We start from the raw sequence: 26,440 nt of genomic DNA on the forward strand, positions 1-26,440 counted from the left end.
AAACACACACACACAAAGACAATCTCCTTGGCTGTCTCATGTCTTGTTCCAGAAAGATCAGTGAACATTGCACAAGTTGCACATTTAGTTAGGCCATTATTCATAAGAGAACCCCCCCCCCCCCGGTTCTCCACTGACTGACTATATTATATCTCTTTTCCTGCTGGGCTGTTGGTCAAAATTTGGAAATGAGATACTGAGGCATGAAATAGTTAGTTAAAAACAATTGTAAATAAAATAAAATAACACAGATTACAAAATCAAAAATTAAACAAAATCGCAATACCCAAATACCACATAAATAATAGTTAGATTATGAGAGTAGTGTGTATCCCCCCACCCCTGAATTATTGTAAATTTGGTCTAGATCAGATGTAAACAAATGAGTTATAAACAGTTAATGCCTAAATCAAAGATAGTCTTGTTTGAAAATGGTGGATGGGATAAACTTACTCTTCTTCTACCAGGGTATTTATTTGACCCTGATGAGAGAGGAAGTTTATGTGTAATCAATTTAGTTTAAGGCTGTAAACGTAAATGCTATTAGTTTGCACACACACCACCACATGCACACCCAGTGTTACCTCATGTGGGTATGCAGGTTGTGTACCATGCAAAGGTGCCTGATCAAGGGCCACCATCCAGAGTTCTGTTATAGTGTGTGCGCTTACCAGTGTGCTGCTGGTTCAATCTTGCTGTCAATCGAAGCTCTCTGTGAAATTATACAACTGCCGGTAAGAATGCATGCTAATATGTGTATCCAGAAAACCTGGGTTTCATGTGATAGTCCAGTAGTTTGATTTAGGACAAAAATCTTGTGCCCTCAAGACTCACTCAGATTGATACTGAGAGCAAGCTCGCAGCATCAAAGATTGCATTGTGATTTCACTCAAAAACCTTTCTTTGTAATTGGATCTTTGAGCGGCTCTTAACTGTGGTTCATAATCAATGATCTACTCAGTGAGTTATGTGTAGCAGAAAAATGTCACTAGGCAAAATGATCAACAAAACAAGGTTTATTACACATATTAATCATACAAATAGTTACAAAAGAACCGGTCAGAGTTTTAGCATAATTGGCAATTGATTGCTTGGAAACTAACTGAATAGCAGGTATAATCTTGCTGCTACTAGTATTACAATTTTACAGTGTTCTTCGTGTTGGCACTTCCACATTACTCTCACGAGTATTCACAATGGCTACCTTCAGTCATACCATACAACTGTTCTACTGTTGAATAAGGTTATTTGTCAACTTAACAGTTATAATTAGTATTTTTGACAACTAGGTCATTAAGTCTCATTACCTGTTAAATTCTAAATACTAAAAGTAGATAAACAATTGTCAGAATGTGTCTTTGAGAAGAGAGGTCAGTGGGTACGGATAAATTAAAGGGGAGGAGTAGGATTAGATTTGAGTAGTCGGGTTTGGTTTGTTCTAAAAAATGCTAGTCAACTTACCCACAAATTGTCATTCTTCTTCAGCACTTCTGGATTCTATTCTTTGCTCCATAAGTATGGTTTTGGGGATATCTGCAATCTTCCTCGGTTTTCTTTATCTGGCGCTCTTCAAGGCTCTGCTGACTACACTGGGCTCTAGAAAATTTATTCAAACTCCGTAAACTCTTGAATCTAATCAGCAACTTCCAAATCTCTTCTCACTACTCTGAACGCTCCAAAATCTACCCAAAGAAGCCTTTACAACTCCAAATCCTACAAAATCTACCCAAAGACTCTCCTACAACTCCGAATCCTCCGAAATCTACCCAAAGACTCCTCGTTTTCTATCCTCTTTTCATATATATACCTCTGCATCCCCCTTCCTAAGTTTTCCATGACCTGTTCTGATTTCACAGGTTAATTATGTGGGGCAAAGAATTACACTTGGGGACTGTCAACTTTTGGAATTTGACACTACTAAAAATGATATGTTATATGTAGAAGGGAAATCTCATATTTATGTAGGGCAGTTTCTTTTGTTTTACAATCGTGGTCATCGAACAAAAATCGATACACTTTTATTTATGGAATTTTGAAATGACGGTCAATGTTTATCGGATTCGATTGCATAAGAAATCATGTCTCTTGTTCTGCTTAATCACCTTTATCCGACAAAAATCGCATTCTCCCTTCATCGTTCTTGGGGCTATTACGTGTTCACTGCCTGCCTTCTACTATCGGGAGAAGGACCTGACGTCACTAATTGACTGAACACTTAACGGTGGTATAATGTTTCAATGACAGCATCCTATGGGGCGATGCTGGTTGCACGTGCGAAAACGAAAGTGAAACGCAACTAATTCCGATGGAGTGACGCTACTTTAGTTATACAGGCCGCGGAAAAAGTAGAGGGCACTATGAGGAACAAATGCTTCTAAAAGCGAGCGAAAGGGATAAAAATTATAGCATTTTTTAGTTCACAAAATTTAAGAAATTAAATAAATAACAATTAAAGATGAATAAATAATAAAAAAAATGAATATTCTGGATTTTGTTTGTAGTTTACAATAAATTGCTAAAAACATACCCTCATTACATTATTGTCCAAAATTTGTTTATATTATTGTGAAAGCATCAGCTGTGCATTTTAAGTGAATAGTTAATAGCCACACCCCACATCAACAGCTGTTGCTTAGTTTTACTGCGTATTTTTTCATTTAGTTGTGTTTAGCTGTTTTCATATCTTGTAATCAAAAAATTTACTGAAAAAAAATTTTTTTTTTTCAATAAATTTTTCATTGTCAGCTGAAATATATATGCAAAGGGTTCAACGGTGGACTAACCTTTGATTCACAGTTAGAATTTATAAGTATGAGCAACGGGTGAAGCCAAACTGGGCTTCTCACAATCAATTTTATCCATTATGTAGTGGAAATACAGGCTCTTAGCAAGTCACTTACCAATGACACTGCTTAAATTTATGTTTTATGTGTGGACCATGATTTTTTTTTTTTTTTTCCCTTATCAAATCCAAAAGGATGAAAGCTGAATGAGTATGATCATGACCACTCAAAATAGATCTCAGTATTATAAAACATCCAGACTATTTACTCATAAAACTGACTGCAGCATGTTAAGTAATTTTCTTAGCATTAGCATTAGCAGAGGCATATGATGCAAGATAGCAAGCTTATACAGCATTAACCAAAAAAAAAAACCCTTCCCGTTTGACCCATCCGGTCACTCCAAATGTTTGTCTAGTTCAGCCTTAAATTTATTTAAAGCTATCAACTTCCACAACAACAGATGGAAGTCTGTTCCAGCAATCAACTATCTGTTGGCTAAAGCCAAACTTCCGCACATCTATTCTACAACTATCTTTCCTCAGTTTGAATCTATGACCCCTCAGGTTCATAGTCTGAGCAAGCAGAAGTATCCCGTCAGCATTGAGCCTGCTCAAACCATTCAAAGCCTTATATACCTCAATCAGATCACTTTGCAGGTGACTAGTTTCCAGATGCTGCAACTTGTATAACTTTAGCCTTACTTCATAAGCACACCCCTTTTGTTCCTCTCACCCATCTTGTTGCCCTTCTCTGTACTCGTTCTAGCAACTCTACATCCTTTCTAAAGTGAGTCCTCCAGACCTGTATACAGTACTCAAGGTGTGGCCTGCCCATTGCCTTCTACAAATGTATAATCACCTCCTTGTCTCTGCTAGCAAAATTCCTATATATCACTGACAAAACTCCATGACCTGCTCTGGCAGCCCGTCTGCACTGCTTAGAGAACTTCATATCTGAGTGCACACTTACCCTCAGTTCTTTTTCATTCTCCACCTCCCTGAGTGTATTACCACAGAGTTGGTATGTTTCTCTTGGGTTACTGCTACCCATATGCAGTACTTTGCATTTGTCAATGTTAAACTTCAGTTGCCACTTCTCAGCCCATCTGCCTAACTTTTCTAGATCCTGTTGCAGTAGCATACTGTCTTTGCTGTCATTAACAACCCTGCGTATCATCTGCAAACTTCGGCATTAAGCCTGATATACCTTCGTCGATATCATTGATAAATACACAAAACTATAATGGGCCCAGCACCAAACCCTGGGAGTCTCCACTAATAACATTAGTCCACATAGAGCAGTGTCCATTTATTACCACTTTTTGCTGTCTCTCACTCAATCATCCCTTTATCCATTGAAATAACTTGCCCTTATTGCCTGCCGACCGGGCTAGCCGAGTGGGTAAAGTACCTGCCCGGCAACCCAAAGGTTGCGGGTTCGATTCCCGCCTCGGGCTGGATCAAGGTACTGTAAAAACCTTGGGAGGTGCAATATGGCCACAGAAGCCGATGCGCCAACAACTACCAAATCAAAAAAAAAAAAAAAAAATCAAAATCACCCTTATTGCCATACCTCCAATTTGTGTAGCAGTCTTCCATGTGCAACAGTATCAAAAGCTTTCCTGAAATCAAGTATATGATATCAAAATTATTTTTAGCATCCAGTTCCTTTGTGACCTCATCATAGTATCCAATCAAATTGGTCAGACAAGACTTCCCCTTAATAAAACCATGCTGTGTCTGAACTATTGCTGCTGTCTTATCTAGGTGATCCTATATCATCTCTTTAACCAGTGACTCCATTATTTTCCCCGAAACAGAAGTTAAACTAACAGGTTTATAATTATTTGTATCACCCTTTGAACCCCCTCTGTGAATTGGGGATACATTTGAACATCTTCAGTCCATGGGGACCTCCCTGGACTCTAAGGACGCTCTCATAATTATGGCTAAGGATTTGCTTACTTTCCTTGCTGCCTCCTTTATTATAACTGGATAGATTCCATCTGCCTCAGATGTCTTTTTTATGTTTAATTTCAACAATTTCATTAGCATTAGCATTAGCATTAGTAGAGGCATTTGATGCAAGAAAGCAAGCTTATGCAGCATCAGCCAAAAAAAAAAAAAACCACTTTCACTTCACCCCTCTGTTCGTTCGAAATACCTGTCCAGCTGAGCCTTAAACTTATTTAGGCTATCAACTTCCACGACAAGGGATGGAAGTCTGTTCCACCAACCAACCACCAGCTGGCTAAAGGCAAATTTCCGCACGTCTATCCTACATCTGTCTTTCCTCAATTTGAATTTATGCCCTCTCAGGTGATTATTCTGAGCAAGAGGAAGAATCTCATCAGCATTGAGCATGCTCAAACCATTCAAGGCTTTATATACCTCTATCAGATCACCTCGCTGGTGCCTAGTCTCCAGACACTGTAATTTGCAAAACTTAAGCCTTTCTTCGTAAGAGCACCCCTTTGTTCCATTCACTAATCTTGTTGCCCTTCTCTGTACTCGTTCCAGCAGCTCTACATCCTTCTTGAAATGAGGCCTCCAGACCTGTATACAGTACTCTAGGTGTGGCCTGACCACTGCCTTATACAAGGGAATAATCACCTCCTTAACCCTGCTAGAAAAATTCCTATATATCATTGACAATACACCATGAGCTACTCTTGCAGCCCATCTGCACTGCTCAGAGAACTTCATATCTGCCTGCACAACCACCCTCAGGTCCATTTCTCCTCCACTTTGCTCTCAGTTATCACAAAATCACTTAGTTCCCTGTTAGAGTTTGATAAACTTCTGGCATTCCCTTCCTTGAATAACTCCTCATGTGTGAATGTAGATTCAAAATACTGATTTAGTTTATCAGCTACTTGAGCAGGATTATCAATAGTCAAACCATCTATGTTAAGTGGACCAATCTGATTCATACCCTTCCTTCTGGAGTTTACATAAGTAAAGAACTCTTTGCTGTGTTTCTTTGCATCCATTGCCAAAGATTTCTCGTAATCTGCCTTTGCCTGCCTAACCTGTTTTGTGACTTGGTTACAGACTAGCTTATATCTGCCATAGGCTTCTGTGTTGCATGATAATTTATATGCATCCCATGCATTTTTCTTCTCTGCCACGAGCCTCATTATGGCTCCAAAGTGAAAGGAAAGGAAAAAAGCTTTTTTTTTTTTCTTATATTTATGCTAAAGCAAAATTATTGATTGTTTTTCTGTTATTATCCTATTATATTCTGTTATAATTTATGTAGTAATATAATGGTATGATAAACATTCTGATAGAAGCCTTTGTTTTGTTTAAAGGGTTAGAGTACAGTTATAGTTTTTTTTTTTTAATTCCAAAGTGTATTTTGTTATGTACTCACTCATTGATCATTACAAAATATATTAAAATTACTGTCTACAATTATTTATTATCCTTTTTTTAGGCATTGGCACCAATAATTCTTTGCAAAAAAAGGCACCTTATAAGTCATAGACATGCATGCAGCAGCTCTACACATGCCAGTCTTATTACTATTCATGTTATGATTTAAACACTACAATCTAAAATTTGACACATTATTTTGAATTGATTTTTTATACAAAAAAGACAGAAAACCATACAAAAAACTTAGACAAAAGCAGTTAATTAATACTTCCTTTTATATATGCTTTTGTACACTTAAGAAGGTATTAATAGTTCCAAAAGGAATTAAAAAGTTTCTACTTTTCAGTACACATTTTTTTTAATTGTCTGAACTAATTTTTTTAAAAATTGTTTTGTATAGAATGTAAAGTAAATGGAAGAGATTATGAAAATGGTGAAGAATGGACTTCAAAAGAGGAGCCTTGTCAAGTTTGCAAATGTTTGGTAAATAAATCATTTATTTTAGTGTCCTGCATTAAATAAATATTTACATATAATATGTGAATAAAAGGCCAAAATATGCAAGGAAGCTAGGCTTCTGCTGGATTGAACAAAAAGGGAAAACAAAGTCAATATAGTATTAGGATAGCCATGCAATGCAAGGAAGCCATAGGATTTTGCTGCACTGATTAGATAAGCAAATACAAATCAAATTATGCACTTCCCTCCTCATGGAGGTAACTGTCCAGTTGACCTTGAATTTTCAAACAGTCAGCTTCAGCTACCTCCGGAAGCAACTTGTTCCTGCAATCAGTGACTCGCTAGCTAAAAGAAAATTTCCTAAAATGTAGTCCAAACCTCTTCCCTGTAATTTGAGTTTATGTCCCCTCAATCAGGACTTCTTTATAACAGTGAAAATTCCAACTTCATTCATATTACTACTTGAGACTTATAAACCTCAATCAGGTTCCCTCTAAGATGCATTTTGCCAAGTTTTGTAGTCCACATAATTAGGGTCTTTTGTTGTACAGTCACCCATTTGCCACTCGCACCATGTGAGTTGCCCTTGGACCCTTTCAAGAAGCTCAGTGTCGTTACTTAGATGAAATATCCATACTTGGACACAGTATTCCAAACACAGCCTTACAATTATGACCTTATCTTTATAGGATATTAGCATTAGCATTAGCAAAGGCATATAATGCAAGAAAGCACGCTTATACACCTATCTATTCTCTCCAAAAGTTTGTCTAGTTCTGCCTTGAATTTATTTAAGCTGTCATCTTCCACAATGACAGATGGAACTTTGTTCCAGCAATCAACCACCCACTGGCTAAAGGTAAATTTCTGCACATCTGTCTTTCTTCAGTTTGAATTTATGAGTCCTCAGGAGATTAATCTGACCAAGAGGAAAAATACCATCAGTATTAAGCATGCTCAAACCATTCAAGGCCTTATGCACATCAATCACATCACCTCACAGGTGCATAGTCTCCAGACATTGTAATTTGCAAAACTTAAGCCTTTCTTCGTAAGAGCAACCCGTTGTTCCATTCACTAATCTTGTTGCCCTTCTCTGTACTCGTTTCAACAGCTCTATATCTTTCTTAAAATGAGGCCTCCAGACATGTACTCAAGGTGTGGCCTAACCATTGCCTTATATAAGGGGATAATCACCTACTTATCCATGCTAGAAATATTCCTCTATATCATAGACAAGACACCATGAGTTACCCTTGCAGACCGTCTGCACTGCTCAGAAAACTTCATATCTGACTGTACAATTATCCCCAGGTCCTTTTCATTCTCTACCACCATCAGTGTAGTACCACACAGTTAATACATTACTCTTCCTGCTAGCCATATGCAGTACTTTACATTTGTCAATGTTAAACTTCAATTGCCACCTCTCAGCCGATCTGCTCAACTTTTATAGATCCTGTTGCAGCAGCATACTGTCATTAGTGTCATTAACAACCCTGTCAACCTTCATATCATCGCAAACTTAGACATTAAGCCTGATATATCTTTAGCAATATCATTAATAAATACAGAAAGCAGCAATGGACCCAACACTGAACCCTGGGAGACTCCATTGATTACCACTCTCTGTCTTCTCTCACTCAACCATCCCTTTATCCATAGCAGCAAATTGCCTCCAGTGACTCCACTGCTCCAATTTGTTCAGCAGTCTTCCATGTGCAACAGTATCAAAAGACTTTGAAAGATCCAAATTTATGATATCAAAATTTTTTTTGCATCTAGTTCCTTTGTGACCACATCATAGTATCCAATCAACTTGGTCAGACAAGACTTCCCCTTAACAAACTCATGCTGTGTCTGAATTATTATTACAGTCTTGCGTAGATGATCCTGCAGTGCTTCTTTAACCAGTGCCTCCATTAATTTCCCTGGAACAGAAGTTAAACTAACAGGTCTGTAATTACTCACATTACACTTTGATCCTCCTTTGTGAATTGGGGTCATATTTGCACATCTCAAGTCCATGAGTACCTCCCCTGAGTACAAGAAAGCTTTCATAATTATAGCTAAGGGTTTGCTTACTTCCTTTGCTGCCTCCTTTAGTATAACTGGATAGATCCCATCCACTCTTGGTGCCTTTCTTATGCTTATCTTCAACAATTTCTCCTCCACTTTGCTCTCAGTTATTACAAAATCATTCAGCTCACTGCCACAGTTTAATACACCTCTGGCATTCCTATCCCTGAATACCACCTCATGTGTAAATGTAGATGCAAAATACTCATTTAGTTTGTTAGTTACCTGAGCAGGATCATCAACAGTTGAATTATGGATATCAAGTGTACCAATCTGATTCATACCCCTTCCTTCTTGAATTTACATAAGTAAGGTACTCTTAGCTGTTTTTCTTTGCATCCTTTGCAAAAAATTTCTCGTAATCTGCCTTTGCCTGGCTACCCTCCTTTGTGACTTGATTACAGACTAACTTATATCTACCATAGGCTTCTGTGTGTCCAGATAATTTATATGTATCGCATGTATTTTTCTTCACTGCCACATGTATTATCAAGTGCCACATGTGCTACTGTTCAAATTGGAGCAGTATAGCATTAAGGGCAAGTTAGTACAATGGATAAAAGGATGATTGAGTGGGAGAAGACTGAGAGTGGTAATCAATGGATACTGCCCTTCATGCATTAATATTATTAGTGGTTAAGTGTAGTGGTGTGTACCACAGTTTGGTCCCATTGTTGTTTTGTATACTTATCAATGATATTGATGAAGGTATATAAAGTTTCATGACAAAGTTTTCAGATGATACAAAGGTTGGCAGGATTGTTAATAATTGTTAATAAGGGCTTAGAAGTGACAACTGAAGGTTAACATTGACAAATGCAAAGTACTGCATATAGGTAGCAATAATCCAAGAGAAACATACCAACTGTGTGTGGTACTACGCACAGGGAAGTGGAAAGTGAAAAATATCTGGGGCTAATTGAGCAATCAAATATGAAGTTTGCTGAGCAGTGCAGACAGGCTTCCAGGGCAGTGCATGGAATCTTGTCAATAATATATATATAGGAATTTTGCTAGCAAGGACAGGGACTTGACCTGTGTACAGGTCTGGTGGCCTCATATTAGCAAGGATATAGAGTTGCTAGAATGAATACAAAGAAGCGTGACAAGATTACTGAGGGGAACAAAGGGGTGCTCTTACCAAGAAAGGTTTAAGTTCTGCAAATTGTAGCACCTGGAGAGTAGGTACCTGTGGAGTATTCTGATTGAGGTGTATAAGGCCTTGAATGGGTTGAGCAAGATGAATGCTGATGGGATTCTTCCTCTTACTCCGATTAAGAACTTGAGGGGGAATAGATTCAAATTGAGGAAAGACAGCTGTAGAATAGATGTGCGGAAATTTGCCTTTAGCTAGCGGGTAGTTAGCATTAGCATTAGTAGAGGCATTTGATGCAAGAAAGCAAGCTTATGCAGCATCAGCCGAAAAAAAAAAAAAAAAAAAAAACCCACTTCCACTTCACCCCTCTGTTCGTTCAAAATACCTGTCCAGCTGAGCCTTAAACTTATTTAGGCTATCAACCTCCACCACAAGGGATGGAAGTCTGTTCCACCAACCAACCACCCGCTGGTTAAAGGCAAATTTCCGCACGTCTATCCTACATCTGTCTTTCCTCAATTTGAATTTATGCCCTCCCAGGTGATTTTTCTGAGCTAGAGGAAGAATCCCATCAGCATTGAGCATGCTTAAACCATTCAAGGCTTTATACACCTCTATCAGATCACCTCGCTGATGCCTAGTCTCCAGACACTGTAATTTGCAAAACTTAAGCCTTTCTTCGTAAGAGCACCCCTTTGTTCCATTCACTAATCTTGTTGCCCTTCTCTGTACTCATTCCAGCAGCTCTACATCCTTCTTGAAATGAGGCCTCCACACCTGTATACAGTACTCTAGGTGTGGCCTGACCATTGCCTTATGCAATGGAATAATCACCTCCTTATCCCTGCTGGAAAAATTCCTGTATATCATTGACAATACTCCATGAGCTACTCTTGCAGCCCGTCTGCACTGCTCAGAGAACTTCATATCTGCCTGCACAAACACCCCCCAAGTCCCTTTCATTCTCTACCACTGTCAGTGTAGTACCACAGAGTTGATACGTTGCTCTGGGGTTGCTGTTTCCCATGTGTAGTACTTTACATTTGTCAATGTTAAACTTCATTTGCCACTTCTCAGCCCATCTGCTCAACCTTTCCAGATCCTGTTGCAGCAGCATAGTGTCAGTAGTGTCCTTGACAACCCTGCCAACCTTTGTATCATCTGCAAACTTGGACATTAAGCTTGATATACCATCATCAATATCATTTATAATACAGAAAACAATAATGGACCCAACACTGAGCCCTGAGGGACTCCACTAATAACATTAGTCCACGATGAGCAGTGTCCATTGATTACCACTCTCTGTCTTCTCCCCCTCAACCACCCCTTTATCCATAGCAGCAATTTGCCTCCAATGTCACACTGCTCCAATTTGTGTAGCAGTCTTCCATGTGCAACAGTATCAAAAGCCTTTCTAAGATCCAAGTATATAATATCAAAGTTATTCCCTGCATCCAGTTCTTTTGTGACTGCATCATAGTATCCAATCAAGTTGGTCAGGCAAGACTTCCCCTTAACAAAACCATGCTGTGTCTGAGCTATAACTGAAGTCTTGTCTAAATGATCCTGCAGTGCTTCTTTAACCAGTGCCTCCATTAATTTTCCTGGAACAGAAGTTAAGCTCATAGGTCTATAATTACTTGTGTCAGCCTTTGAACCTCCTTTGTGAATTGGGGTCACATTTGCACATTTCCAGTCTATGGGTACCTCCCCTGAGTCCAAGGAAGCTCTCATAATTATGGCTAAGGGTTTGCTTACTTCCTTTGCTGCCTCCTTTAATATAACTGGATAGATCCCATCCACCCCAGGTGCCTTTCTTGTGTTTATCTTCAACAATTTCTCCTCCTCTTTACTCCCAGTTATTTCAAGATTCTGTAGCTTACTGCTAGAGTTGAATACACCTCTGGCATTCCCCTTGCTGAATAACTCCTCATGTGTGAATGTCGATGCAAAATATTCATTTAGTTTGTTAGCTACCTGAGCAGGATCATCAACAGTTCACCCATCAATATCAAGTGGACCAATCTGATTCATCCCCTTCCTTGTAGAGTTTACATAAGTAAAGAACTCTTTGTTGTTTTTCTTTGCATCCCTTGCCAAGGATTTCTCGTAATCTGCCTTCGCCTGCCTAACCTCCTTTGTAACTTGGTTGCATATCAACTTGTATCTATCATAGGCTTCTGTGTCATGTATTAATTTGTAAGTATCCCATGCATTTTTCTTCTCTGCCATATGCCTCATTAGTTCATCTGACATCCATTTTGGCCTAAACCTTGAACAATATTTTTTAGTTGGTATGTAAAGCCTAGTAGCTTCCAAGATAAGTTCTTTGAATGCTTCCCATTTTGAATTTGCTGTTGGTAACATCATCAGTTGGTCCCACTGTATAGAATTTAAATACTGTCTCAGTCCATCATAGTCGCCTTTACGGAAGCAATAACCCTTCCCTTTACCCCTAATGGTAGTTACCTCTTTGAGTAAATCCCACTTCAGCACACTGTGATCACTGCCACCTAGTGGTTCATTTATCTGCAGATTCTTAATGCATGAAGAATCACTGCTGATAATCAAATCAAGAGTATTACTCCCTCTAGTTGCCTCCCGAACATGCTGATGTAGAAAACAATCATCCAATAAATCCACAAAAGCCCTGCTAGTGTGTGAGTAACCAGCCCTCAAATTCCAGTCAATATCTGGGAAATTAAAATCTCCCATTATAAGACTCTCTGATTTACTGGCCCACTCTATTTCCCTGTACAGTTCCTTATTATACTCATCAGAGTCATTAGGCCTATAGCACACTCCTACTCTCAATTTTGATCTCCCAATGCTTATGTCACACCAAACTGACTCAACACTGCACTGTCCGGCGATGTCGACCGGCTTCACTTCCTTGGTTTTTATGTGTTTCTTAACTAATAGCATAACCCCTCCCCCCTTCCTATCCTGTCTATCCTTTCTGTAGACGTTGTACTCCCCAAATTGCAGTTCTGCATCCCTTATATCTGTGTGACACCACGTCTCTGATATCCCAACAATATCTGCCTTTGATGTTTTGAGCAATACCTCAAATTCATCAAATTTATTTACTAAACTCCTAGCATTGGTGTACACGCAAGTATACCTGCACCAGTTTCTATTCTTAGCTACCCTAACACAACCCATGTGTTTACTTGTACCGCAATGGCTCCCAGCAGTCTCTGAAATACCATGCATCTTGTTTTTCAGGCTTCTGCTCATTCTAATAAAAGCAGTGCAAGAATCTCTTTCACCTCTACCAGTGGCTACTGTCAATCTATTGGTCTTTGTCTCCCCCCAAGCTAGCAGTTTTCCGACCCACCTAACACTGCCTCGATAGCATCAGCAAATATTCTTGCACCCTTTCTATTTAAGTGTCTCCCATCCCTGTAGAAACAATCTCTCCTGTTAACAAGTACAGTCCAGGCTGAAAAAAATTCTACCCCTTGAGCCTTGCACAATCTTTCCAGGGCCGAATTGATCGACAAGGCTCTCATCATATACTCCCTCCTATCGTGTCTGGGCAGAAATGCAGCTTAAAGTTGATAGCTTAAATAGATTCAAGGCAGAACTAGACAAACATTTGGAGCGAGTGGATGGGTGAAATGAGAAGGTTTTTTTTTTTCCCTTTTTTTGGCCGATGCTATATAAGCTTGCTTTCTTGCATCATGTTCCTTTACTAATGCTATTGCTGCTGTTTTATTCAAAGTCCGCAAACAATGAGATATAGAAATAAATATATACAGGTAGCCTTTGGTTAATGATGGTTTGTTTTGCGAGAATTCACAATAACAACAATTTTGAACCAGAATGCCAAAAATATCAAAAAACCATGAAACAATTTTAAAAATACAGAACTATAAATACTGGATATGATGTAAAGAAACAGCACATTCAATCAGAGATGAGAGATATCCTCAGTGGTGTGCTGGAGTCAGCTCACACAAGCTGATTGTTAATTTTTCAAGAATTTTGCGAGCTGTTACCCCTTTATTAGTCCTCTGGGGTAATTTTTACTTGGTTCAAGTTTCATCTAATAAATTCTATAATTTTTACTCTATCTACAGAGCAGAAACTCAGTACAGCTGGAGCCTGATCTGTTTTCTTTTGTTTTCCTACTTCAGATCTGAGAAATCTTTATCGATTATCATGCAAACCACAAAAGTGTAACATCAAGTGTGTTTTTAAAATCTTTTTTAGTTATTTTCACATTTGCCTTCCCTAGCGAAGTGCTCATGAAATGTGCTACTCCGTTCATTTGTTTTTCCCGCAAGTGCTCTCCCTCTGCTACAAAAGCAAGTTATGTTTACACTGGGCTGTGAAAGCTTTGACCTTATGCCACTGTTGTTGTTTGTTATTTGGTTTTTAGGAGCATTAGCAACTAAGGCCATATTGCTCCGGGATATGCGGTGGTCATTCCCTGACCTTTCCGCATCCTCCATATTTGGTGGTGACGGGCTCGAACCCCGGCCTAATCAAGAAGCGTGTGCTACGCACTGCTGCTCCTTCCCACCTGGCTATAGAGGCGCCTTATGCCACTGTCAAAAAAATATCAATGTGGGGGCCTTACAGTGGCACTTACAAAAACTTTTGGGCTGGGCTTCGAACATATCAAAATAAATGTACAAAATTAATTTTTTTTTTTATTTAATTAAATTTAGTTTGGTTACTTTATACTGTATTACATTTAATTGGTTTATATTCACAAAAATATTGTGTTTGCATTCATAGCATTCATTTCAGAGCTTTAAATATAATAATACAGTATTATATTACTTATGTCAATTATGAGAGGAACCTAGAACGTAAAGCCCAGCAAGATTTGAGTGAAGGGTGCATTCTGAAATTTCTGAGTGTGCATTTCTACCAGAATGCAAAAAAATTGTACTTTCATTATTGCGATAAATCTTTGGATATAATTTGTAGGAAATTTTTCTCCCATCCATTTTTTTTTTTTTTTTTTCAGAAAAAAAGGCTTATCATGCAAAAAATATAGTACTGTACAATATATATATTTTTAATTTCTTCAGGAAGGCATCATTATCTGTAAAAAACAACCACAATGCCATCATGAGTGCACTCATGGGATAATTTCCTCTGACAAGTGCTGTTCTTCATGTACAGGTATGGAGATTTGTTATTTTTATATTTGAGCTATTAATTGCATGCTAGCTTGTCTGTACATAATATTATTTCTATAACAGAACTTGCTACCATTTTTTTATAGAACAGTCAAAATTTGAAAAAAAACCCATAAGTCTTTACAGGGCATTGATCTTCACTTAATTTGTGACTTTACCACCATAAGTTGCCTAAATGCTACACTATGATAAGTAGCACTTCTCTTTTAGAGAAGTGCTATTTATCATAGTGTCATATCACTTCTCTTCTAGAGTAATATAATGCTGCTCATTCAAGAGGTTTTGAGAGACTTATCTTTTCTTTCAAATTTTATTTGTTCTATGAAAAATGGATAAAAATCCTATCATAGAAATAAAAATTTTATTTATTATTTGTTTTTTGAATAATATAATTAAATTGATGTTAAATATGTACACATACATTATTTTTTATCTGTATTTTGTTATCTGGACTGGCATATGACAGAACCCCCACCCCTAGATCTGTCCTAGCAGATCTAGCAGATCTATCTGCTAGATCTGCTAGGACAGATCTAGCAGATAGACTGCTAGATCTGTCCTAGCAGTCTATCTGCACTATTCTCAGAGAATTTCATATCACACTATACTACTATGCCTAGGTCTTTTTCATTGTCCACTTCCTTAAAGTGGACAAAAAATGCACCCAATTGGGTGTATTTTGGTATTTCCAAAAAACACCCAATTGGTACGTTATTCTGGGATTATTGCTCCCTGTATGCATTACTTTATATTTATCAGTGTTAAACATCAATTGCCACTTCCCAGCTCATTAGCCTAATTTCTCTGGATCTTACAGTAGCATACCCCCAATTCCTATCATTAATGACCCTTCAAACGTTTGCATCATTACGATACAAGACCTAAAAGTTTGAGTATTCACTGTGTCTGATCAAATGACTGATACATGAGCACTGCATGTTTGCTTACAGGAAATTTTATTTTCATATTCTCCAGGGTGATATCATTAATAAAGCAATTGTAGTGAAAATGTAAATTACTAAAAGTCACTTCTCTTGGTAATAATTGACACTTCATCTATTAGTGCATCATAATTCATTTTAAGAAAATAAAATTTGTAATATGCACATGTCATATGTTTTAGCATTAGCATTAGAATTAGTAGAGGCATATAATGTAAGAAAGCAAGCTTATACAGCATCAACCAAAAAAAAAAAAAAAAAAAACCCTTATCATTATTTGCTCCAAATGTTTGTCCAGTTCTTCCTTGAATTTATTTAATTTATCAACTTTCAAAACAGATGGGAGTTTGTTCCAGCAATCAACAACTTTCTGGCTACAGGCAGATTTCTGGACATGTACAAGAGCCCTGGAATTGAGTTGGGCATCTGAAAGCTTGATACACTCCCCATTTTAATTCCTTTGAGGGCATCCACCCTACTCTTCAAGCTCTCACAAACACCCATCTGAACACTGAGTTTCTGCCTAATTTCTTCTTACTCTCTTATTCCTTTGAGGGCATCCACCCTACTCTTCAAGCTCTCACAAACACCCATCTGAACACTGAGTTTCTGCCTAATTTCTTCTTACTCTCTGCACCCAACACCCCCCCCTCTTGGTTCTATCAAGTCCTGTTCCAGAAAGTTCTGCAAATATTGCACAAGTAGCACATTTCATTAGGCCATAATTTGCAAGAGAATTGCCCCTTCAGTTCTCTTCCAAGCCACAGCACTTCTGCTAGTTTTGAGCCTGTTGCTTTGCTGCTCTAGTCTCGGGCAAGATTTCCATTTAAATTTAAGTGAATTTGACAGTACTACACTAGGCTAAAGTGTAATGCAATATCATTTATTACACTTAGACATATATCCAGTTTATGTTATATATGCAATATCAAGTTTATGTTATATGTTACCATATTCAGTTCACATCATACATTATGCTATCAAGTTCACATTATACATTATGCCATACCATTACATTTGTAGAGTAATAAATTAGTTTTTACTAAAAGTAAAATTATTTTAGTAATAACTTTCTTAGCAAAAAAAACAAAAGTACATGCCAACCTCTGTGTGTGTGTAGAACCTTCAAATTAGTTATTATGTGTTATAATATTCGTGATAAATAACTGAATACGAAAGTTCTATGAATATTGTTGTAACTTAAAAAATCTCTTGCTAAATAAAAAATAAAACTACTGTTAAACTACTTATTGAATACAATTTAATGTTAGTTAAGTAAAAACGATGGCTGAATTTTCCATTCCGAGGATCTCAAAATTCTTTGTCTGCCCAGTTCGTAACCTAATAGTGCCAAAATTCATGAGACCCTCCTGTAATGGTAGTATCAGGTGGGGCAGTTTAGTGCTCCTCCTAAAAGTGCTCAGTAAGGAATAACTGCCCATAGGTCTTTTAAATCATGTGTTAAATGAGATTAGCATTAGCAAGGGCACATGATGCAAGAAAGCAAGCTTATATAGCATCAGCCAAAAAAAGAAAAAAAAACACACACCCCTTCTCATTCACTCACTCCAAATGTTTGTCCAGTTCTGCCTTGAATCTATTTAAGCTATCAACTCTATTCACAAAGAAAACAAGATGTTTTCTTTGTGAATGTTATCTATCAAGAAATAAATTATTCAGACTCTTCATACATGATAAATAATTTTAATAAACTAGTATCATGTTACAAATCTTTTACTGGATTTTTGTTCAAATGCATATTGAGTATTGAGTCAGAACAAGAATTACAAGTTAACCTTTCTATAACTGCTGACATCATGTCATAGGAGGCATCTCCAGTTCAGTGTCCAGGCTGTGAGAACACTAGTACCTTGTTTGGAGATGCCTCATATGACATGATGTCAGCACTTAAAGAAAGGCTAATTTCTAATCATTGTTGTGACTCATTATGCATGAACGTGAACCTGGTAAAGGATTTGTAATGTGATGCTAATATATTAAAATTGTTTATATTGGTGTATAAAGTGTTTGAAGAGTTCATTTCTTGATGCCCATAGATCAATCACTTTCATTGTATTGAAATTCTGCCATTCCCCAAGATGATGTTATAGGCCTAATGACTCGAATGAGTACAATGAACAATTGTACAGAGAAATAGAATGGGCTAGTAAATCAGGATGTCTTATAATGGGGGATTTTAACTTCCCAGATATTGACTGGAACTTGTGGGTTGGTCACTCACACACTAGTCAGACTTTTGTGGATTTATTGGATGATTGTTTTCTGCAGCAGCATGTTTGAGAGGCAACCAGAGAGAGTAATACTCTTGATCTGGTTATCAGCAGTGATCATTCATGTATTAAGAATTTGCAGATAAAGGAACCACTAGGTGGCAGTGATCACAGTGTACTGATGTGAGATTTACTTAAAGATATTACTTAATACTACTATAATTAATACTAATACTACTATAATTAATACTAATACTACTATAATTAATACTAATACTACTATAATTAATACTAATACTACTATTACTAATACTATTATTCATACTAATACTACTGTTACTAATACTACTATTAATACTAATACTACTATTAATACTACTTATTTACTTAAATTTCCCAGATATTGACTGGAATTTGTAAGTTGGTCACTCACACACTAGCAAGGCTTTTGTGGATTTATTGGATGATTGTTTTCTACATCAGCCTGTTCGAGAGGCAACTAGAGGGAGTAATGCTCTTGATTTAATTATCAGTAGTGATTCTTCATGCATTAAGAATCTGCAGATAAAGGAACCACTAGGTGGCAGTGATCACAGTGTGCTGAAGTGGGATTTACTCAAAGAGGTAACTACCATCAGGGGTAAAGGGAAGGGTTATTGCTTTCATAAAGGTGACTACAATGGTCTGAAATAGTATTTAAATTCTATACAGTGGGACCAACTGATGATGCTACCAACAGCAAATTCAAAATGGGAAGCATTCAAAGAACTTATCTTGGAAGCTACTAGGCTTTACATACCAACTAAGAAATATTGTTCAAGGTTTAGGCCTAAATGGATGTCAGATGAACTAATGAGACATATGGCAGAGAAGAAAAATGCATGGGATACATATAAATTTACATGTGAAACAGAAGCCTACGATAGATACAAGTTGATCTGTAACCAAGTTACAAAGGAGGTTAGGTAGGCGAAGGCAGATTATGAGAAATTTTTGGCAAGGATTGCAAAGAAAAACAGCAAAGAGTTCTTTACTTATATAAACTGTAGAATTTGTAAAATAATAAGAGGAGTTTCCCTCAATATAGTACGTAGAACACTTCCTTATGATACCCTCTGGAGGGTATCATACGGAAGTGTTCTACGTACTATATTGAGGTAAACTCCTTATTATTTTACAAATATTATTATCAGCGTAACACGTATTGAGTATTACAGCTCTGATTCATACTACATAAACTCTAGAAGGAAGGGGATGAATCAGGTTGGTCCACTTGATATCGATGGGTAAACTGTTGATGATCTAACAAACAAACTAAGTGATCTAGCTAACAAACTAAATGAATATTTTGCATCGAAATTCACACATGAGGAGTTATTCAGCGAGGGGAATGCCAGAGATGTATTCAACTCTGCAGTAAGCTAGAGAATCTTGTAATAACTGAGAGTAAAGTGGAGGAGAAATTGTTCAAGATAAACACAAGAAAAGCACCTGGGGTGGATGGGATCTATCCAGTTATATTAAAGGAGGCAGCAAAGGAAGTAAGCAAACCCTTAGCCATAATTATGAGAGCTTCCTTAGACTCAGGGGAAGTACCCACAGACTGGAGATGTGCAAATGTGACTCCAATTCACAAAGGAGGATCAAAGACTGACACAAGTAGTTAAAGACCTGTGAGTTTAACTTCTGTTCCAGGGAAATTAATGGAGGCACTGGTTAAAGAAGCACTGCAAGATCATCTAGACAAGACTTCAGTTATAGCTCGGACACAGCTTGGTTTTGTTAAGGGGAAGTCTTGCCTGACCAATTTGATTGGATACTATGATGCAGTGACAAAAGAACTGGATGCAGGGAATAACTTTGATATTATATACTTGGATCTTAGAAAGGCTTTTGATACTGTTGCACATGGAAGACTGCTGCACAAATGGGAGCAGTGTGGCATTGGAGGCAAATTGCTGCTGTGGATAAAGGGGTGGTTGAGGGGGGAAGACAGAGAGTGGTAATCAGTGGACATTGCTCATCATTTGGGCGCCTCCGTAGCCAGGTGGGAAGGAGCAGCAGTGCGTAGCACACGCTTCTTGATTAGACCGGGGTTCGAGCCCGTCACCACCAAATACGAAGGACGCGGAAAGGTCAGGGAATGACCACCGCATATCCCGAAGCAATATGGCCTTAGTTGCTAATGCTCCTAAAAAAAACAAATAACAACAAAAAAATAACAGCTGATCATGGACTAATGTTATTAATGGAGTCCCTCAGGGTTCAGTGTTGGGTCCATTATTGTTTTCTTTATTTATAAATGATATTGATGATGGTATATCAAGCTTAATGTCCAAGTTTGCAGACGATACAAAGGTTGGCAGGGTTGTCAAGGACACTACTGACACTATGCTGCTTCAACAGGATCTGGAAAGGTTGGGCAGATGGGCTGAGAGGTGGCAAATGAAATTTAACATTGACAAATGTAAAGTACTATATATGGGAAACAGTAACCCCAGAGCAACGTATCAACTCTGTGGTACTACACTGACAGTGGTAGAAAATGAAAAGGACCTGGGGGTAATTGTGCAGGCAGATATGAAGTTCTCTGAGCAGTGCAGACAGGCAACAAGAGTAGCTCATGGTGTCTTGTCAATGATATACAGGAATTTTTCTAGCAGGGATAAGGAGGTGATTATTCCCTTGTATAAGGCAATGGTCAGGCCACACCTAGAGTACTGTATACAGGTCTGGAGGCCTTATTTCAAGAAGGATGTAGAGCTGCTGGAACGAGTACAGAGAAGGGCAACAAGATTAGTGAATGGAACAAATTGGTGCTCTTACGAAGAAAGGCTTAAGTTTTGCGAATTACAGTGTCTGGAGACTAGGCACCAGCGAGGTGATCTGATAGAGGTGTATAAAGCCTTGAATGGTTTGAGCATGCTCAATGCTGATGGGATTCTTCCTCTTGCTCAGAATAATCACCTGAGGGCATAAATTCAAATTGAGGAAAGACAGATGTAGGATAGACGTGCGGAAATTTGTCATTAGCCAGCGGGTACTTGGTTGGTGGAACAGACTTCCATCCCTTGTTGTAGAAGTTGATAGCCTAAATAAATTTAAGGCTCGGCTGGACAGGTATTTCAAATGAACGGAGGGGTGAAGTGGAAGTTGTTTTTTTTTTTTTTTTTTTGGCTGATGCTGCATAAGCTTGCTTTCTTGCATCATATGCCTGTACTAATGCTAATGCTAATATAATTACCATCAAGAGTAAAGGAAGGGGTTTTTGCTTCCATAAAGGTGAGTACAGTGGTCTCAGACAGTTTTTAAATTCTGTACAGTGGGATCAACTGACGATGTTACCAACAGTAAATTCTAAGTGGGAAGCATTCAAGGAATTAATCGTGGATGTTACTAAAAGTTTCATACCTATTAAGAAATATTGTTCAAGGTTTAGGCCTAAATGGTTATCAAATGAACTAATGAGACTTGTAACAGAGAAGAAAAATGCATGGGATGCATATAAATTATCAAGCGACTCAGAAGCCTATGGCAGATATAAGCTAGTCTGTAATCAGGTCACAAAGGAGGTTAGGTAGGTGAAGGCAGATTACGAGAAATCTTTGGAAAAGATGCAAAGAAACACAGCAAAGAGTTCTTTACTTATGTAAACTCTAAAAGGAAGGGAATGAATCTGATTGGTCCACTTGACATGGTTCGACTGTTTATGATCCTGCTCAGATAGCAAACAAACTGAATGAGTATTTTGCATCTACATTCACATGTGAGAAATTATTAAGATTTGAAAATAGCAGAAGGTTATCAAATTGTAGCAGGGTACTTAATGATTTTGTAATAACTGAGAGCAAAGTGGAGGAGAAATTGTTGAAGTTAAACATAAGAAAAGCACCTGGGGTGGATGGGATCTATCCAGTTATATGAAAGGAGGCAGCAAAGGAAGTAAGCAAACCCCTAGCCATAATTATGAGAGCATCCTTGGACTCAGGGGAGGTCCTCACGAACTGGAGAAGTGCAAATGTATCCCCAATTCACAAAGGGGAATCGAAGGGTGACACGAGTAATTAAAGGCCAGTTAGTTTAACTTCTCTTCCGGGTAAAATAATGGAGTCACTGGTTAAAGATGCATTGCAGGATCATCTAGACAAAACTGCAGCAGTAATTCAGAAACTGCATGGGTTTTTTAAGGGAAAGTCTTTTCTGACAAATTTGATTGGTTATTATGATGTGGTTACAAAGGAACTGGATGCAAAAAATAATTTTGATATCATATATTTGGATTTCAGGAAAGATTTTGACACTGTTGCGCATGAAAGACTATTGTACAAATTGGAGCAGAATAGTATTAAGGGTAAGTTGCTACAATGGATAAAAGGATGGATAAGTGGAAGAAGACAGAGGGTGGTAATCAATGGGTGCTGCTCTTCATAGACTAATGTTATTAGTGGAGTCCCACAGGATTCGGTGTTGGGTCCTCTGTTGTTTTGTTTATTTATCAATGATATTGATGAAGGTATATCAGGCTTAGTGTCGAAGTTTGCAGATGATACAAAGGTTGGCAGGGTTGTTAATGACAGTAATGGCAGTGTGCTACTGCAACAGGATCTAGATAATTTGGGCAGATGGGCTAAGAAGTGGCAACCGAAGTTTAACCTTGACAAATGCAAAGTACTGCATATGGGTAGATGTTGTTGTTATTGTTATTTGGTTTTTATGAGCATTAGCAACTAAGGCCATATTGCTCCGGGAATATGAGGTGGTCATTCCCCAGCCTTTCCGCATCCTCCGTATTTGGTGGTGACGGGCTCGAACCCCGGTCTAATCAAGAAGTGTGTGCTACGCACTGCTGCTCCTTCCCACCTGGCTACGGAGGCGCCATGGGTAGAAGTAACCCGAGAGAAAAGTACCAACTGTGTGGTACTACACTTAAGGTGGTAGAAAATGAAAAAGACCTGGTAGTAATTGTGCAGTCAGATATGAAGTTTTCTGAGCAATGCAGACAGGCTGCCAGGGCAGGTCATGGGGTTTTGTCAATGATATATAGGAATTTTTCTGGCAGGGAAAAGGAGGTGATTTTCCCTCTGTATAAGGCAATGGTCAGGCCACACCTTGAGTACTGCATACAGGTCTGGAGGCCTCATTTTAGGAAGGATGTCGATTTGCTTGAGCGTGTACAGAGAAGGGCAACAAGATTGGTGAGGGGAATGAAGGGATCCTCTTACCAAGAGAGGCTAAAGTTCTGCAAATTGCAAGGGCTGAAGACTAGACACCTGCGTGGTGATCTGATTGAGGTGTATAAGGCCTTGAATGGGTTGAGCATGCCGAATTCTGATGGGATCCTTCCACTTGTTAAGATTACGAACCTAAGGGAGCATAAATTCAAATTAAGAAAAGACAGATGTAGAATAGATGTGCGGAAATTTGCCTTTAGCCAGAGGGTGGTTAATTGCTGGAATAAACTTCCATCTGTCGTTGTGGAAGTTGATAGGTTGAATAAATTTAAGGTGGAACTGGACAGGCATTTGGAGGGAATGGTATGTTTTTTTTTTTGGTTTTTTTTTGGCTGATGCTGCATAAGCTCATACATTTGCTTTTTTGCATCACATGCCACTACTTCTACTACTGCTACTACTACTACACCACATTGGTCCTATAATTCTTTTGCCAATGGCAAAAAGTAATATTAAGCGAGGCAGCAAAGGAAGTAAGCAAACATTTAGCCATAATTATGAGAGCATTGTTGGATTCAGTGGAGGTCTCCACAGACTGGAGATGTGTGGAGATGTCAAAGGGTGATATGAGTAACTGTAGACTTGTTAGTTTAACTTCTGTTCCTTTGAAAATGGAGTCACTGGTTAAAAAAGCAATGTAGAATCATCTAGACAAGACTGCAATTATAGTTCATACACAACATGGATTTGTTAAGGGGAACTCTTGTCTGACCAATTTGATTGGATACTACAATGTGGTCACAAAGGAACCAGATACAAAGATTTCTTTACTTAGGTAAACTCTAGAAGGAAGGGGATCAATAAGATTGATCCACTTGATGTTGATGATCCTACTGACGTAGCTGACAAACTGAATGAGTATTTTGAATCTACATTCCCACATGAGGAATTCTGTAACGAAGTGGAGGACAGAAGCTTATCAAACTCAAACAAGAAGCTAATTGATTTTGTAATAACTGAGAGCAAAGTGGAGGAGAAACTATTGAGGTCAAGCCTAAGAAAGGCAGCTGGGGTGGATTGGATATATCCAGTTATATTGAAGGAGGCAGCAAAGGAAGTGAGCGGGCCCTTAGCTGTAATTATGAGAGTGTCCTTGGACTCAGGGGAGGACCCCATGGACTGAAGACAATCAAATGTGACATCAGTCATTACAGAGCTGTTAGTTTAACTTCTGTTCCGGGAAAATAATGGAGTCACTGGTTAAAGAAGTAATGCTGAATCACCTAGACAAGACGGCAGTAATAGTTCAGACACAGCATGGGTTTGTTAAGGGGGAAGCCTTATCTGACCAATTTGATTGGATACTGCACTGCGGAACTGGAAAAAATAATTTTGATATCATACACTTGGATTTCAGGAAAGCTTTTGATACTGTTGCACATGGATGACTGCTTTACAAATTGAAGCAGTATGGTATTAAGGGCAAGTTTCTGCTATGGATAAATGGAGGGTTGAGTGGGAGAAGACACTGCTCTTTGTGGACTAATGCTATTAGTGGAGTCCTTGAGGTTCATTGTTGGGCCCATTGTTGTTTTCTTTATTTATCAATGATATTGATGAAGGTATATCAGGCATAATGTCCTAGTTTGCAGATGAATCAAAGGTTGGCAGGATTGACAGTAATGACAGTATGCTGATGCAACAGGATCTAGAAAAGTTGGGCAGATGGGATGAGAAGTGGTAACTGAATTTTAACATTGACAAATGCAAAGTACTGCATGTGGGTAGCAGTAACCCCAGAGTAATATACCAACTGTGTGTACTATACTCAGGGTAGTGGAGAATGAAAAAGACCTGGGAGCAGTTGTGCAAACAGGCTGCCAGAGCAGCCCATGGGATTATTTCAATGATATTCAGGAATTTTGCTAGCATAGATAAGAAGGTGATTATCCCTTTTGTATAATGAATGGTCAGTCGACACTTGGAGTACTGCATACAGGTCTGGAAGGAGGTGCCATTTTAGGAAGGATATAGAGCTGCTGGAATGAGTACAGAGAAGGGTAATGAGATAGGCAAAGAAAACAATTAGGTGCTCTTACTAAGAAAGGCTTAAGTTCTGCAATTTGCAGAACTTAAGCCTTTAAGAACTGTCGGAAGACAATGCAATTTGCAGATATAATTTGGCACTTGCGAGATGATCTGATCGAGGTGTATAAGGCTTTGAATGGTTTTAACGGGCTAAATGCTGATGGGATTCTTCCTCTCTCTCAGATTATACACTTGAGAGGCATAAAGTCAAATTGAGGAAAGTCAGTTGCAGAATAGATGTCTGGAAATGGCCTTTGCCAGCGAGTGGTTGATTGCTGTAACAAACTTGCATCTGTTGCTGTGGAAGTTAATAGCTTAAATAAATTGAAGGAAGGACTGGACAAATGACAATCATTCATTTGGAATGAATTGATTGTAATCACAAATATTGATTACAACAATATTTAGGCTATCAACTTTAACAACAAAAGATGGAAATCTGTTCCACCAATCAACTACCCACTGGCTAAAGGCAAATTTACACACATCTGCTCTACAACTGTCTTTCCTCAATTACAATCTATGCTCCCTCAAGTTTTTAATCAGAGTAATTGGAAAAATCCCATCAGCATTCAGCTTGCTCAACCCATTCAAGGCCTTATACACCTCAATCAGATCACCTCACAGGTGCCTACTCTCCAGGTGCTGCAGTTTTCAGAACTTATGCCTTTCTTGGTAAGAGCGCCCCCGTTGTTCCCCTCACCAATCTTGTTGCCCTTCTTTGTACTCGTTCTTGCAACTCTACATCCTTCCTAAAATAAGGCCTCCTGACCTGTACACAGTACTCTAGATGTGGTCTGACCATTGCCTTGTATAATGGGATAATCACCTCCCTCTCCCTGCTAGCAAAATTCCTATATATCATTGACAAGACTCCATGACCTGCCCTGGCAACCCATCTTCACTGCTCAGCGAACGTGATGTTTAACTGCACAATTACCCTCCAGGTCTTTCTCATTTTCTCATTTTTCATGTTTGGAGTGAATAGATAAATGAAATGTCAAGTTTTTTTTTTTTTTTTTTTTTGGCTGATACTGTATAAGCTTG

General features: G+C 38.4%; 1 protein-coding gene across 4 annotated transcripts in view; it reads left to right on the top strand.

Moving 5' to 3' along the window:
• Nucleotides 1–26,440, top strand: part of LOC150080448 (kielin/chordin-like protein) — a 1,054,752-nt gene that overhangs the window by 565,811 nt on the left and 462,501 nt on the right. For all 4 annotated transcript variants that reach the window (XR_016547392.1, XM_090381408.1, XM_090381409.1 and 1 more), the window contains 2 exons: nucleotides 6,567–6,649; nucleotides 14,852–14,945. Coding sequence is in view for 3 of the 4 variants with exons in the window: in XM_090381408.1 (XP_090237534.1) it covers nucleotides 6,567–6,649; nucleotides 14,852–14,945 (177 nt within the window). In the remaining variant the exon portion in view is untranslated. The remainder of the gene's footprint in view (nucleotides 1–6,566; nucleotides 6,650–14,851; nucleotides 14,946–26,440) is intronic.

Source organism: Mastigoproctus giganteus, chromosome 9, assembly GCF_048544385.1.
Source record: "Mastigoproctus giganteus isolate SK-2022 chromosome 9, ASM4854438v1, whole genome shotgun sequence".
In the NCBI taxonomy this organism is placed as follows: domain Eukaryota; kingdom Metazoa; phylum Arthropoda; class Arachnida; order Uropygi; family Thelyphonidae; genus Mastigoproctus; species Mastigoproctus giganteus.